At 39.6% G+C, this 16,068-nt stretch overlaps 1 protein-coding gene across 1 annotated transcript; it reads left to right on the top strand.

The window, feature by feature from the left end:
- The first annotated feature begins 625 nt into the window (after window positions 1-625).
- On the top strand, window positions 626-7,181 carry elovl4a (ELOVL fatty acid elongase 4a). Its single transcript, XM_012864666.3, has 6 exons — window positions 626-733; window positions 2,160-2,347; window positions 2,494-2,574; window positions 3,932-4,103; window positions 5,307-5,434; window positions 5,519-7,181. The coding sequence occupies exons 1-6, from the start codon at window positions 667-669 to the stop codon at window positions 5,846-5,848; spliced, it is 966 nt and encodes a 321-aa protein (XP_012720120.2). The 5' UTR covers window positions 626-666; the 3' UTR covers window positions 5,849-7,181.
- The last annotated feature ends 8,887 nt before the right edge of the window (window positions 7,182-16,068 follow it).

Genomic DNA, 16,068 nt, shown 5'->3' with positions numbered 1-16,068 from the left:
TCAATGTGAATTCTAAGGCAACGTGAATTACCGCTCATATACTAAAGAGTATAAAAAGCCAAATCCGTCCGGGGAGATGCATTACAGTTTGGCCGTTTATTAATTTGGTGATGAGGATCCTATTGTTAGCGCATGCTGGGAAGAGCGCAGGCAGGATGGGAGATGCTGCAGAAGCGCTTGATCCGCTCCTGAGAAGAGGGACAGGAGGGGGGTTGGGGGGGGGGCAGGGGGGGAGTAGGGGTTCCTTAATAATAGCTCATCGTGTTGCTAAATATGCGCTCTGTAACATTCTTTTTGTCTAAGCGCCGATCTGACTCTCCAGGATATGATCATCCCCCCCGCTAGGTGGTCGTGTTTGGGCCAGATGCGCTGACACATGCGCTCTGCAGACCGGTGTTCCCCTGTGTGCGCAATGGAGTCTGGGGCTCATCATCAATCAGACCCTCATGGGACAGCAGGCTTAAATCAGGCCTCCTGATGCCCCCTGGCTCTGTTGCTTTGATTGATTCAGACTCTTATTAACAGGTTATTATTTCAGAACAGCCCATATAAAAAAAAATAGAATGAAAATTATTAGACCAGCGTGACATTGGCAAAGGTTTTTTTTCTTACCAGTTTTCAGTAATTTGTTTCCCTCGCCTGTCTTTTTGATTGCAGATCGTAACCATGGAGATTGTCACACATTTAATTAATGACACCATAGAGTTCTACAAATGGACCCTGACTATTGCAGGTAAGGGGCCGTCCCTGAGGGCGGGATCCAAGAGCAACTGAAGTTAGAAATGCTTGTTTTATGAATGTGCAGGTGTATAGGTTTGATTTCCCAGTTGGCAGTCAACTTCAAGCCGGTGCAACGTTGCAGCGCCATGCTTTAATTAAAAGAAAGAATTACAGTAGGATTGCTCATGTGAATCCTTTTTTTCCTGCCTGGAGCCACTGTATCATCTAGCTTTATGTAACTTGACTGAATATTGAGTTCAAAGTCCTTCACTCTATGAGCATCTCCAGGGCCGGCCATTGACGGATAGGGGCCCCTGGGCTATAGCAGATTTTGGTGCCCTCTCACCACAAGTTTCTTTACAATAGACTGATTTTTAGTTTTAACTTAAACTCAAAGTTTTTAGGACTTGTCCATGTAAAACAATGAGTCTTTCGAAACAATCTTTTTCGTTTTTATGCTTTCCAAAACAATCCTAAACAAAAACAGAATAAACGAAATCAAAAGAAATGTTTTCAAAATTGTCACAGTAGTTAAAGCAGATAATTAGTATAAAGGTGTGTTAACTGACATATATAAAAAACAACAGAGGCATGCAGCACCAATATAGTTGTATATATTTAGAGCCCATCATTGTTCTTGTGATCCACTGTTGAAATCAGCATTTCCTTTTCTTTTTACATGTTACAAGATATAACGTGAGCCAAATAAGCTCTCAGTGCAATCCCTGGGATTGCTTAAAATCACAAGACACAAGGCCATTATGTTCTAAGTAGAACTTTTTTGGAAACTATCTTAATTATTCTTATACCTGATCTTTACGGAAGATATGCTTTAAAAAGAGATATAAGATGAACTATATTGTTTCTATCTATTTTGTGTTAGAATTAGACTTTTTGTTCTCCAGTAGGTTTTTATTTAGCTGTTTCTCATTTTTATCTAAAGCTGTTTGTTCAAAAATGTGCCTGTGAGACATTTGAGATAAATGTCTCACATAATTACTTTATGAAAATAAAAAAATAAAAACATATTGAGATAAATATAGTATATCAGCATTCAGCCTAAAAATATGAAGATATTATTTTTGGTCCGTATCTCCCATGCCTATCTCAGGGCGTAGGGAAATGGCAATCATTAGAATTTTTTTTAAAGAAAATGTCTAAATCTTCATTCTTCAGTCTTAGTTGATTTAGGGAATTCACACCTACTGGCGAGGACTTTTTCTTTATCTTCCTCTGCTTGCTCTCTCAGCTGGTGATGACACACAAAAAAACATTGATTTAAAACCTTTGTTGCTGCAAGCGAGATGAACAAAATGGGTATACTGGAGCCTAGACCTTTCAAGAAACACCTTGTGAGCTTCCTGAAAGCCCGCCTGATAACGTGAGCGTTTAACAACAAGTATGTGTTATATAACAGAGTGGGAATGTGTGTCCTGCAGACAAGCGGGTGGAGAAATGGCCTCTGATGGACAACCCGCTTCCCACCCTGGCTATCAGCACCTCCTATCTGCTCTTCCTCTGGCTGGGCCCCAAATACATGAAGAACAGAGAGCCCTTCCAGCTCCGAAAGACCCTCATTGTTTACAACTTCAGCATGGTCTTCCTCAACTTCTTCATCTTCAAAGAGGTACGTCTGCTGTCCCTTTCGGTCACAGTTTCCTCGAATCAGGCATTCTGCAGCGGTAACTCACTCATTGGTTGGCCTCTGGTCTTGCGTGCCTCTGGTCCGTGTGAGTCTGTCTCCTCACAGAGTTACGCTCTCTGTTCCTCCAGCTCTTCATGGCAGCCCGGGCAGCACAGTACAGTTACATCTGTCAACCCGTGGACTATTCGGACGACCCCAATGAAGTCAGGGTGAGTGTTTTTTGGAGCCTGGCCAGCTGAAAGACGTCACAAACAAGCACGTGCACACTCTCCTACAGAATATGGTGCCCTGCATATGTTTTCACACCCCTTGGACCATTCCACATGTCGTCACATGACAACCACAAGCTTCTATGGGTTTTATTGGGATTTTTTTTTTAATTAAAGACCTACACACTGTTGAGTATAGATGTAAAGTGGAAGGCAACGAATAAAGGATGTTTTTACAAATAAAAAGACTTGTAGAAAGACTGAGGAGTATTGCTGCAGGTCTTTAGTGGTATCTCTCGACCAGCTTTGCGCATCTAGAGAATTTTGCCCATTTGTCTTTGCAAAACGGCTCAAGTCCAGACAGATCGGACGGAGCGCTTCCATGAGCATCAATCTCTCCCCAGTTTCGGTAATTGGGTTTTATGTCTGGACAGGATGTCCCTGTATTCAGCCTCTTCCGTCATCCTGGCAACTCCCCTTGCTGAAAAATATCATCTCCGCGGCATGAGGCTGTCGCCACCCGGTTCCACAGTAGGAGGAAGTTTTCAGGGTGATGAGCTGCGTCGGTTTTCCACCCTGAATAGCGTTTTGCATGCTGACCAAAATATGTTCTCTTAGCTCAACCGAATACAAATACACATCACGCTTTTGGCATTTTTATTTGTTAAAAAAAAAGAAAATAAAAAATTTCTCCCACTTTACTATAATACCGCATTGTGTTGTTCTATCAAATAAAATCCAATTAGCATGCACTGACGTGTTAAGTTGTAACAAAGGGTTCAACAGGTGAATACTTTTGCGAGGCGGAGAACATTTACTCTCAGAGTTCGTTCCAGCTGTGCAACGGTTTTTTCTGTATGCTGTGACACTTTCCCTAGAAGATGTCAAGGACTAGTTTTTGCACATAAGTTGACCTTCGTCAGCCAACATAGCTCTCGCGTACCAGAATGATGGGGATAAGGCACGTGACTATTTCATTGTAGCTTTACTTTCTGGTGTTGGAAACCTGACCAGCTTCCGCTCAGTTGGACTGCAGAGAAACACACGAGCTGATGGAAGAGCTGGTGTTCAGTTTCACCTCGCTCTGTCTTATTCCGTGACATAGATACAAGCTAGACAGAAAAAGAAAAAAAAAAAAAACAGCCGCAGATCGTTCCTCAGCTTACTCTAAGGTTAAGATGTCAAAGATGAGGGTACAAGAGAAACACGTGTCCATCACGACCGTTGACTTTCTGGTTGGATCAAACGTGGATATGTGAACCCAGTCCGTGCTTGCTTTTGTTTACGCTGCGTTTCTGTTCAAATGTTTCCTCACCCTCACCTGGCTGATTCCTCCTGTGTTCCTGTGGGGAGACAGGTGGCAGGAGCCCTCTGGTGGTACTTCATCTCCAAAGGCATCGAGTACCTGGACACGGTGTTTTTCATTCTGAGGAAAAAGTTCAACCAGGTCACCTTCCTGCACGTCTACCACCACTGCAGCATGTTCACGCTCTGGTGGATCGGCATCAAGTGGGTGGCAGGAGGACAGTGTGAGTTGCTCACGACATCGTGAATCTATACGGCTAATGCAAAATCCGCACATATTACGTCTTCTCTGGGAAGATTCCCAAGGAAGTCATGAAGAAGGGATTATGATGACTTTTGGAAATAATGATTAAAATGCTCTTCAGAGTAAAAGTCCCAATGTTTGACTGAGTCGATCGTAGCAGGAAGCAATTTTATACTCCAAATAGGCTTCACCAAATCATGAAAAAATATATTTATGTTGCCCTTTCACAATTAAGGTTAAAATGCTCTTCAAAATAAAAGTTTCAGTATTTTGTAGTTTCTCATTGCATTAAACATATCCTACATTACTAATAGAACTACATATATCATGAAAAATCGGGATTAAAAAAATACTTCAAAATAAAAGCCTCAACATTTCATAGAACAGGTTGCCTGTTGCTCAAGAAACTAAATCAATCATGAAAGAGGCCTTATGTGGACTTTTCAAAAGAAAACTTAAAGTTACTTTTAAAAAATACAAGCTGTGAGATTTCATTGAGTAGGTGATTGTAAAAGGATATTCCATGTTACTAATAAGAATAATCCAATTACAAAACAGGACAATGTTAGAGTTTCAAACTAAAGTCTGAAATTAACAGTAGTTAACATTTTCACAGATAAAACCAGACAAAAATACTGACGAGATATGATCCAATAAGATTTAATTTTAGTCTATAGAAAAAGTGGGAGGTGTTGGGAAAATAGACAGACTTAATCTAAAGCTGTTTTAAATATAAAATGAAATATATTTATTTTATTAGAAAAGTTTAACTCTTATTCTGTCCCATCCTGGGTGAAACATTTCATCAGATTAAAAAAAAAAATGAAATAGATTTTCCCCAAAGAGGCAAGAGGGCCTAAAAGATCCATCGCTTTATGAATCAACAAAGTTTGTTCTGTAAATATAATTGACAAAAATGGACTAAGAAGTTGATTAGAACTGGACTTAAACTAAAATGTTAAGAACTGATGAAATCGTGACTAACATTAAATTAAGTTTGAGTCAAAATATTTTGAAAATGTGCTGTGAATTCACACTTCTCCAAAGAGATATTTAAGTGTCCTTAGTCCAAAGTTTTACCACAAGTCAAAAGGACGTAGTTTTCCTCTTTCTTGCTTTAATGGAAAAGTACAAGAAGGCTGCAGAGGAACCTTGTGCTAAACTCGCTCCGTTCTTCCCGCAGCGTTCTTCGGGGCACACATGAACGCACTGATCCACGTCTTGATGTATCTGTATTATGGCCTGGCCTCCTGTGGACCCAAGATCCAAAAGTACCTGTGGTGGAAGAAATACTTGACCATCATCCAGATGGTAAGAGTTTGTGGCCTTTTTCAAAGAAAATGTAAGCAAAACATTTTTTTTTCCTGAGTATGTGCTTCTGCCGCGTGCCCTCAGGTTCAGTTCCACGTCACCATCGGCCACACCGCCCTGTCGCTCTACGTCAACTGCGACTTCCCCCACTGGATGCACTACTCCCTCATCTGCTACGCCATCACCTTCATCGTCCTGTTCGGCAACTTCTACTACCAGACCTACCGCCGCCAGCAGCCGGCACGCCGCGACGCCTCCTCCTCCTCTTCAAAGGCGGGCAAGGCCGTCTCCAACGGCAGCCTGAACGGGCTGAGCAGAGCCGCCAACGGAGCGCCGCTGGTGGGAAGCAAAGAGGAGAAGCCCCAGGAGAACTCTGGCAGGAGAAAGAGGAAAGGACGCGCTAAACGAGATTAGAGGGGGAGGGCGAGGGCAAAAGGGGGGCTTACTCTAAACGTGAAACGCTTGATTTGAGGATGAGTTAGAGGGATGGATGTGTCCGGGTAAGGTTTATTTCTTTAAGTCACGAAGACATGAGTTGTTGTAGATAAAAATACGAGATCTTCTATGATATGTTAAACGGAGGTGTCTACGGCCAGGAGCGAGAGGACCACTAATAAACGACCCAAAATGAAATCCTAGGGGTTTGGATGTATCACGGTATTCCGTCTCTTTACCGTGGTTTAGACGGGGCGGATCAGCCGGAGAGGGAAACGTTCCCCAGATCCCTCTTGTTGGTGCTGTAACAGCTCCATCAGGGGAGGCCTGAGCTGTGCCGAGAAGACGCTGTAAATAACCAACACTGCTGTAACGAGACAGGAATACAGATGGCAACGCGCGCACAAACATTTCACTTCCTACTTGAACTCAGAATTTCTTTGTTCATCATCTTTATAGCTATACAAATGACATTAATGTCATTTCGTCCTCCTTTTTATTCGAGCTCGTCGTCGGGATGTCTTTGGATTTGTTTGTTCAGATGTTTTTTTTTATTTTGTTTTATTACTATTCACTTTCATGTAGGGGATCTAACTTTAAGGATGCCATCCATCAACATGGAGTAAAATGTACATAGAAGCATAAAAAAGGAGTAGAATCCTTTGAGAGTGGGATGATGTTCCATCATTGCTTATCACATGGGATAATCATCATCTCGTGTTTTTTTGTCTGTATAGGAGTATAACTCATTTTATATCTATATCCATACTTGTTTGTCACGTGATGAAATGTTACTGATGAGATTCTCCGTTTACCTCCCCTGATAGCAAAACAGGTGGATTTTCGTTGTTTGACATGTTTAACTGTCTTTTTTATATTATATCTTCTCTGAGCTTTGATGTTTGTCTTGGGACCAGAAAGAAAGGCGTTGTTGGGTTCTGGGTTCGCGTTCGTGTTTGTCTTTACAGAGATGCAGAGAATCCATTTTTGATCAGAGTGACTACCTTTAGCACTGCTTTCTTCAACGAAAAGTACCCTTACATCTTTGAAATCTCTCTGTTTGCAGCAGCCAAATGCTCAGGCTTTCATTCCACACCTTGAGCTAAGTTGAATGTAAAGTTATCTGCAAGAGACTCGGATTAAAAGAGGCGTTCCACTATTTAACACTAGAGCAGGTGACAGGTATGTTTTGTCACTGTTAAAAAAAAAAAAAAAAAAACTTTTGCGTTGACTGTCAAATACAGTGTATATCAGCTCTCTGTCAGCAATCAACCAATTAATTTATTATTATTTATTATTAAATATTTAATCCGATGTATCGAGAGTGCTTCTCTGTGTATTTGTTTTAATTCTTGTAATGTACATATTACATTGTGACATTTTGTACTCTGCTCATTCAAGAGTGGATCTGTCCACAAGGCTTCAGCTTTTTTTGCTTTGCTTTTCTTTTTTATTTTTTTTTTGCTTTTTTTTTGGTATTATAACTTTGAATTTTCTTCAAATTGAATTAAAACCAATGCTTGCACAACTTCTTTGCGTGTCTACATCTTGAGGATGCAAAGTACATTCTTCAAACACCAGAGGGCGCTCTAGTGACATCATTACAATAATAAGTCGCACTTTATGAACAATGAGCTTGATCCTAATGTTTAAAATTATCTTCGGCTATAAAGGTAGAATCTCCACTTAATTAAAAACTGTTTTATATGAGATTAGTTTAATCTCCGTATATTTGTGAAGGATATGATGAAACGTTGGTTCTCTTGCCTTGAATAGTGAAGGAAAAGTGTTCCCAAACAAATACTACTGTTGGTAATTGGACTGCCTTTTAGAGAGTTTGATTTCATAGAAATTTTTGGCATCGATAATTTCTGGGATAAATATGAACATGTTAACTGTGTTGTAGTGGGTGGAAGGAAACAAGCCCTCCGGTGGCTACTTTTGCTGTGTTCTGTTTACCAGCAGGAACGTGGATCTGGGTATGACATAAACCCAGCTTGACTGTCTTCCCTTTCAGATTCAAAAACCAGCAGGACCTTGATCCGCTCAATACGCTCAAAGAGAAGTCTATAAAGTTATTAATGATAATACCTGTTGTAGAAAGAGATCACATCTTGAGCTTGCTAGAAAAGTAAGTACATCCTCAGATTGGTGGAACACTGACAACCTAGTCAGACGTAAACTTTATCAGTCTGTCTCATGAACTAATTTGGCCAATCCGTTGACTGAGTCTAGCGGGAGGATTTTGAAACAACCACTAAACCTTGAAAGCACAGGAAAATGCCATAGGTGATGCACAAATGACGTTCTGATGCAACACTCAAAGGTTCACTCTGTTCTTGGAATATGACATCCTACCATTACATGTAAACGGACTGATAAGAACTTCACAGAATCTCCATAAAAAAAATAAAATAAAAAAAAATCCAAACCCTTGAAACTTTCAAGTCGTGGAAACAAATACTTCTGACTTGACTCTAGCGTCAAAGACTCGCCACTCAATGGCAGCTTCTCAGTTTGTCTGTATTTATTTCTGCCAGAAGTTATTCTCCTGTCAAAGGGTGCTTTTCATTTATCAGCTACGTTTGTGGACCGAATTACTCCTAAGGACCTGTTCATGTTTGCTGTAACATCCCAATAATGACCACACAGATTATCCTCATACTGAACTTATTATAAGTATTATATACTGGGTCCATTTAAGCATAAAACATATTTATCATCCCTCCAGCTTTTTATTCTCTCACTGTTAATGTAACGCCTTTACGAAGATGCTTCCTGCTTTTATAAATAAAATCCCGTCCTGTATGGTTCATTAACAAATTTGTGTACACTTTTATTAGTTTTTTATATTTTTTATTGGGTAAAGGTTAAATGTTTTTAATTTTCAAAGTGATTCACTGCAACTATTAGCAGTTTTATATGTTTGATTGAATGTTCTCAAAACGGTAAAGCTGTTAAATGTCAATGAGTTAAGTTAGGCCAAAGGATGACTATTTGTTCTCATAGCCCAGAGTGATGCAAACAATAAAGCAACATGTTCTCCAAAACAGTACTTTGTGTACATATTTAGCAGAATACAAATTGTATATCAAAGTGCATTTAATACTATATCTACTATGGCTTGCACTCAATTTTATTTGTAGCCATCCACATTGGATTTTAAGTTCAGAGTTGGAGTCCAATTGGATTTTGGACTTTTTTTTTTTTTTACCTAAAAATGAAATTCATACCTACACCATATTGTTTAATCAAAAATGAAGTGTCAATGGGTAAAACAATTACACTTTACCTTTGTTTTTTTTCTATAACAAGCTAACATGTTATAAAATGCATGTCAACATTGAGATATTCAGAAAACTGAGGTGGTGCTTGTTATTATGAGTCTCAGAACTGCTGCTCTAGGATCAATAATAAATCTCCTTTTGCACTAAAGTGCTCGCTGGCACTATGCTTTTTGTAAAAAATGGGTTGAAAACCAATGTGTTTCAAATTAAGTTCAACGACAGATTAAACCTGTGGTTTTCCAGTGTGCTTTATTGTTCTGTTTTTTTATTACACTGGCACTTTTACTAACTTAGTATTTTAACTGAACATTTCTCGATCTATTGTCTGTGTGCTATCACAGAACTAACCACCTCCTACACTTAGAATAGATCTGATGAGTTGCTTGTGTGCCAGTCCCAAATTTAGACTACCATTATTACTGTGATTTATTATCAAGCACCTAGGAACAGTGTGCTGTCTGATAGAGGAATGAATAGATGGCAAATAAACACGGCTGCATAAAAACATGGGTGCCATGAAAGAGACGGGGGAAAAAACTTTTCAGATGGTTTGTATTTTTCTTTTCAGTCCCTTACAAACCCACCTCCCATTTCGATGAATTTGGACAAAGGTTTCCATGGTTACTTCATACAGCAGCTGTGCCTGCCCCCACCTCACAGGCAGAAAACCTCCCCCTACCCCACCCCTCATCTCCTCTCCTCCTCCAGCGTTTTCTCCTTAAATCAGCTGGCATGTACATGGGAAAGCACACCAGTGCAATAAACTATTAAAACGGGTTTCTCCGTGTGTGAATATGTGTGTGTGTGTGTGTGTGTGTGTGTGTGTGTGTGTGTGTGTGTATGTGTGTGTGTGTGTGTGTGTGTGTGTGTGTGTGTGTGTGTGTGTGTGTGTGTGTGTGTGTGTGTGTGTGGGTGTGTGGGTGGGTGGAAGGCTGGAGCAGTCAAGGGAGGTATTCTGTGTTTTGTTGTGTGTTTGGCTGTAAAACTTGTTTTTTTCTGCATGCATGTTGATGCAGCGCCCCCATGGAGACTGGGAGTAGGAGGCCTGCAATTACAGAAGGCTATTTTATGGACGCTGTTATTGTTATTCCAAATTTCACAACTTGCTGACTCAATTCCACGTTTTCAGCAGCAGCTACTATACAAATGTCCTATTTAAACCTTTTGCCCACAATCTGCTTGGTTGCACAAAATGCTATAAAAGCTCATGCGTGAGCACTAAATTGTATATACATGCTAATTAGTATTTAAAGTAAGTATGTAATTCTTGAATGCAGATAAATGCCGTGTATTTTCCAAAGAAAGCAAATGTTTTTAATGTTGTCCCCCTAAACCCATACTTTAATGATCCCAGGGGGAAATTACTTTTTTTACATGCTCCAGAATACACACATTGTTATATATAAATTTGCAATATTTCACACAAGGTATAACCATATCACAAATGTCATATCACTTCCCTTGGGAATCCCAGTGAAGTGATGGTGACTTATGCAAGAACAGTGCAGAGAAAGCATAAATGACAGTTACAATATTTCATTAGACACACATGACATTGCCTTGAATCTAAGCAGCACTTGATATAAAAGAGGAATCTAAACATGTCTGTTTCTGTCTGTATGTGGTTGAAAAGTGCAAAAGGAAATCCTCGTGAAGGCTTCTCTTGTGGTCTAAATGTGGCTGAGGAGTTGTTAGGATAGGCCCCTTGGGCTCATCGTTTTTTTTTTTTTTTAGTTTTTTTTTTAAGAATTTTCAAATGAGTTAGTCGTTCAAACCACCTTAGCAGTAGCATGCTCATAATTTTGAACACAATATCTAAGTTCAAAATAGAAATATACTCTAACAAAACTAATACTAAAATGGCAGCATACAACATGGTGTGGGTCTTTGAATTATTTATTTTATAACCAGGGCAACATTCAAAAAATGTAAAATATGTTATTACATCTAGTAAAACTTATCTAACTTCGTTTTGGCTCAGGATTTCAGGATTCTTAACTTTTTAAAAGTCCTTGTAAACATCCGGCTGCTGTGTGATATATATTTTAAAGGGTTAAAAGTTTAGTCTGCTCAGCACCCTACACAGTAAAATGTCAATAGAATACATTGCGTTATGCTTAAAGAGCTTATAAGCTTTATTTATTAAATGAAATGTGCCTTAGATTAAATCCTGTTCTTGAATGAATTCAAACTCAGAATTGTTCACACCCCGCATTAACGAAGAGGAACAATATAGAAGCATTAAAACAAATAAAACAAAGCAAAACATAAACTCCAACAAGCACAATTCAGCTGAGGGCGTCAGTGTTCATCGATATTAAACTTAATTAGAACATTTGTATATATCTGTAGAGATCTACCTAACTCCATTAAGTCCAAGTTGCTTAAAAAATCTTTCAAATCTTCTTACAAGGTGTGTTCATAGTCAGAGTAGGTTAACCAAGACCAGAGGCAAACATGTCTTTTATTTCACCCAGGGGAGATGGATCGTGTCAGCCACAAACAAGGTCAACAGTTCAAAGCACCTGAAAGAAAGAAAAACGATTTTACAAAGCATAGATTTTAGATAATATGCTTTCAATGATCTTTCTTAAGTTATTCTTGCGGCATGTAACATGGGATATTATGGGTACAATAAATTAAATAATCCATTTAAACAGTTTGTTAATGCTAAGAAGTCTTATCCAGAATTTTGTTTTGGCAACTATGTTGAAGAATAGCAGAAATACCAGATTTTTCTCCAGCGTGCACTGTAACACATAGTGAGGATCAAAGGTCAGAGAAAGACCGTTTGATATGAATAAGGCTTGTATTATTTTTAGACGAAGATCCATTCATAGCTGGTCCTGCCCCGTTATCAGTAAAAGTAGAGAAAGTGAAAGAACTGTCAAGAACTGCATTAAATTAGATCTTTAAGAGCACGTAATTTGTTTATTGTACTTTTTCATCTGTTACAAACATACAAATAGTTTGCAAGCTAATACAGATAGTGTATACAAATGTATTCTCATACCATGAATCAACATTATCATCTTTGATTTTGCTTTAGACAGATCAGATTAATCATGACTGGGAGACAAAAGCCTCCATGATGCAGACATCTGTCACAGACGATGACTGAGCGGTCCTTGGCCAGTAGACGTTTAAACGTGGGGGATGTGGCTAATGTGTGTCGCATTGAAAAGGGAGATCAAGACCCAGAGCATCTGTTCTCCTTTTCAAAGAAAACGGATCTTCATCCTTTTTCAAAGCTTGCTGGTCCTGCAACAGTTTGCCTGCTAATTAAACTGGGATTACAACAGAAAGAAGATTCCTTTTTTTTTTTTTTGCAGATTAAGTGTTTTCAAAACCTGCAGTGACAGAAGCTAATGGAGTACACAGAGGTAGGAGGCCAAGAGATGTGCTCACTGAAGCATTGGAGGGAGTTAAAAATCTATGCCATGAACAAATCCTAATTTGTTTCCTTGTTTCACATACACACAGGGGGAGTCAAATAGCACAGAGCCAACATCAGATAAACTAACAGGCTAAGTCTTTACCTATCAAGCATAAGTATGGTTTCAGTTCTGAACTGTATTGTTCCATACTGCTGCGATTACACTGACTGTCAGGACACATTACTTAGTAAAAGTGAAGATGTTTGGAGTTTGTAACACACAAAAAACCAAAAAAACAGCAGGGTTTCTGGTCAGTTTCCAAACACAATAAAGTGTCTTAGTTTTCATGTCTGATCTTTTTTTCTTTTTCTTCTTGACAACACTATTTTGGGAAAATGCAGCTGTAAAGAAATGTCCCAGACAATTCACTTTTACTCAAGTGACAACACCAAATACAGCCTTATCTCTTTTTCCCTGCACTTGATATTGGAGACTCTTTGATATTGAATCATTTTGTGCATTCTGAGATTGTAGGAAACAGTGCCTTGCAAAAGTATTCATAATATTTGAATGTTTTCACATTTTGTCTCATAATATCCAGAAACTAAATATATTTTGGGCATAATTTCACATGAAATGCTGATATAAACATCACATTTACTTTGATATCCCTAAGTACAACCCAGTTCCGCCAATTACCTTCAGAAATTACATTAGAGACAAAGTGTGCAATCCTGGTATAAATACAGCTGTTCTGTGGAGGTTGCTGAGGTTTTTTCGGTAAACTTAAGTGAAATAACGGCATCATAGAGAACAATGCACACAGAAGGCACGTCAGGGATAAAATTGTGGAGAGGTTTTTAGCATGGTTAGGTTATATATATTCCAAGCTTTGAAAACCTCACATCTCACTGGTAAATCCATCATCCTAAACCAGAAAAACTATGGCACAACTGCAAGCCTACCTAACCATACTCAGACAAAAAACCGAGAGATCCACAGAAGCTCTGGAGACGCTGCAGTGATCAGGTGGGAGATTTGCATAAGTCGTTAACTCTGAAAATCTGCCCTTTATAAAAGGCAAGTTTATTTGTTTGGCACATTTCAGTAGCAAGACAAAGTGCCGAACATGAACAGACCATAAGAAAAGAAAACATACAAAGGAAAGCACATTGCAGTGGAATAATAGCAGTAGGTAAAGATAAATTGGACTAATGAAGTTTCAGTGAACTACAAAAGTTCTGGTTCTAGGTATGCAGAGCAGGCTAGAACCAGAAGACCTTAGTGGTCTGGAGGGTTGATACACTGACAACAAGTCTGTAATGTATTTAGGTACTAAGCCATTCAGTGACTTATAGACTAACAGACGTATTTTAAAGTCTATTCTCTGAGAAACAGGGAGCCAGTGTAAGGACTTTAGAACTGGGGTGATGTGCTCTACTTTCTTGGTCTTAGTGAGGACGCGGGCAGCAGCGTTCTGGATCAGTTGCAGCTGTCTGATCCACTTTTTAGGCAGACCTGTAATAACACAGCTGCAGTCCTCAATTCAACTTAAGATAAATGCATGGATTAGTTTTTCCAAATCCTGCTGAGACATCAGTTCTTCCATGCTGGAAATATGCTTAAGGTGATAGAAAGCCGACCTTGTAATTGTCTTTAGATGCTTATGGAAGTTCAGGTCTGAGTCCATCACTACTCCCAGGTTTCGGGCCTGATTAGTGGTTTTTAGCTGAAGCGACTGAAGCTGTGTGCTAACTTTTGATCTTTCCTCTATTTGTCCAAATATTATTACTTCAGTTTTGTTTTTATTCAACTGAAGAAAATTTTGGCACATCCACGTATTGATTTCTTCTAAGCATTTACCCAGTTCTTGAACTGGTTCATAGTCACCTGGTGACATGGTGATGTAGAGCTGTGTGTCGTCTGCGTAGCTATGGTAACTGATGTTGTTGTTATTTATGATATGAACTAGAGGGAGCATGTATGTATTGAATAGGAGGGGACCCAGGATGGACCCATGGGGAACCCCACATGTGATTTTTGTCATCTCTGATGTAAAGTTACCTACTGATACAAAAACTTTCTTGTCCTTTAAGTAGGATTTAAACCAGTTGAGAGCTGTACCAGAGAGGCCGACCCAGTTCTCCAGGCGTTCTAACAGAATGGAGTGATCAACAGTATCGAATGCTGCACTAAGGTCCAATAATACCAGCACTGTGGTTCTTCCACAGTCTGTATTTATATGGATGTCATTAAAAACCTTGATAAGGGCGGTCTCTGTACTGTGGTGAGCACGGAAGCCAGACTGGAAAACGTCAAAGTGGCTGGTCGTTGTTAAGAAGGTATTTAATTGTTGAAATACAGCTTTTTCAATAATCTTACTGATAAAGGGGAGGTTTGAGATGGGCCTGTAGTTCTGCAGAAATAGTTTGTCCAAATTGTTCTTTTTCAGCACTGGTTGTTTGTAGGGCCTGTCTGACAAAAGTGAAGTGTTTATTATTTGAGAAGAGCCATCATTCAAAGAAAGTCTTTGCTAAACTGCTGAAGTATAAAAACGGACTGTGTACCACACTCGACTCGCTGATTTGCACATTTGCACATTTGCACATTTGTATCGTATCCTGGGGGCTGCACAGTGGCGCAGTGGGTAGCGCTATTGCCTTGCAGCAAGAAGGTCCTGGGTTCAAGTACACCCCTGGGTCTTTCTGCATGGAGTTTGCATGTTCTCCCTGTGCATGTGTGGGTTCTCTCCGGGTACTCCGGCTTCCTCCCACAGACCAAAAACATGACTGTTAGGTTAATTGGTTTCTCCAAATTGTCCTTAGGTGTGAGTGTGTGTGTGAATGGTTGTTTGTCCTGTTTGTCTCTGTGTTGCCCTGCGACAGACTGGCGACCTGTCCAGGGTGTACCCTGCCTCTCGCCCAGTAAATGCTGGAGATAGGCACCAGCACCCCCCGCGACCCCATGAGGGATAAAGCGGTTCGGAAAATGGATGGTATCGTATCCTGCAAAATTGCTGCTGCACCTTACCCAGAATTACAATGCAACTGTCTACTTTTAAATCACTGCTGCACCTTACTGCATATTTGTTTACATTTGTTTTACATTGTTTACATTTCAACTGCCTACTGTTCACTGCTGCACTTTATCCGGAAGTCAATTGAAACTTATCCTGTAAGTGACTGCGATTTATCACTGCACTTTATCCTGTACTGTAATTCACTGTCAGGTATCCTGTAGAGTTACTGCAATCTTTCTGAGCTGTGTGAAAACGAAATTTCGTTCTGTATGCACTCTGTGTATACAAAATGACAATAAAGAAAGTCTAAGTCTAAAAAAAAATCCAATTTGCAGTTTTCCACTAGCTATACAGGAGACATAGAAAACATTAAAGAAGTGATTAGGTCAGGTGACACCAAGATTTAACTCTTTAGCCCACATCCAAAAGCCTGTATACAGTGGTAATCTATTGCAGGACAGCACACCATCCCAACCTTGACATACTGGGGGCAGAATCATGCTGTTGGTAAAGGGA

The sequence above is a fragment of the Fundulus heteroclitus genome, chromosome 3 (genome assembly GCF_011125445.2).
Source record: "Fundulus heteroclitus isolate FHET01 chromosome 3, MU-UCD_Fhet_4.1, whole genome shotgun sequence".
In the NCBI taxonomy this organism is placed as follows: Eukaryota; Metazoa; Chordata; class Actinopteri; order Cyprinodontiformes; family Fundulidae; genus Fundulus; species Fundulus heteroclitus.
Note: the sequence above shows the minus strand (reverse complement) of the source record. Positions and strands in the feature narration are given on the sequence as shown.

Bases quoted from the DNA above. Each gene is read 5' to 3' on its own strand.
- elovl4a (XM_012864666.3), top strand. From the start codon at position 667: ATGGAGATTGTCACACATTTAATTAATGACACCATAGAGTTCTACAAA. The intron at 2,348-2,493 runs GTACGTCTGCTG...CTGTTCCTCCAG, and splicing joins ACTTCTTCATCTTCAAAGAG to CTCTTCATGGCAGCCCGGGC. The intron at 2,575-3,931 runs GTGAGTGTTTTT...GTGGGGAGACAG, and splicing joins ACGACCCCAATGAAGTCAGG to GTGGCAGGAGCCCTCTGGTG.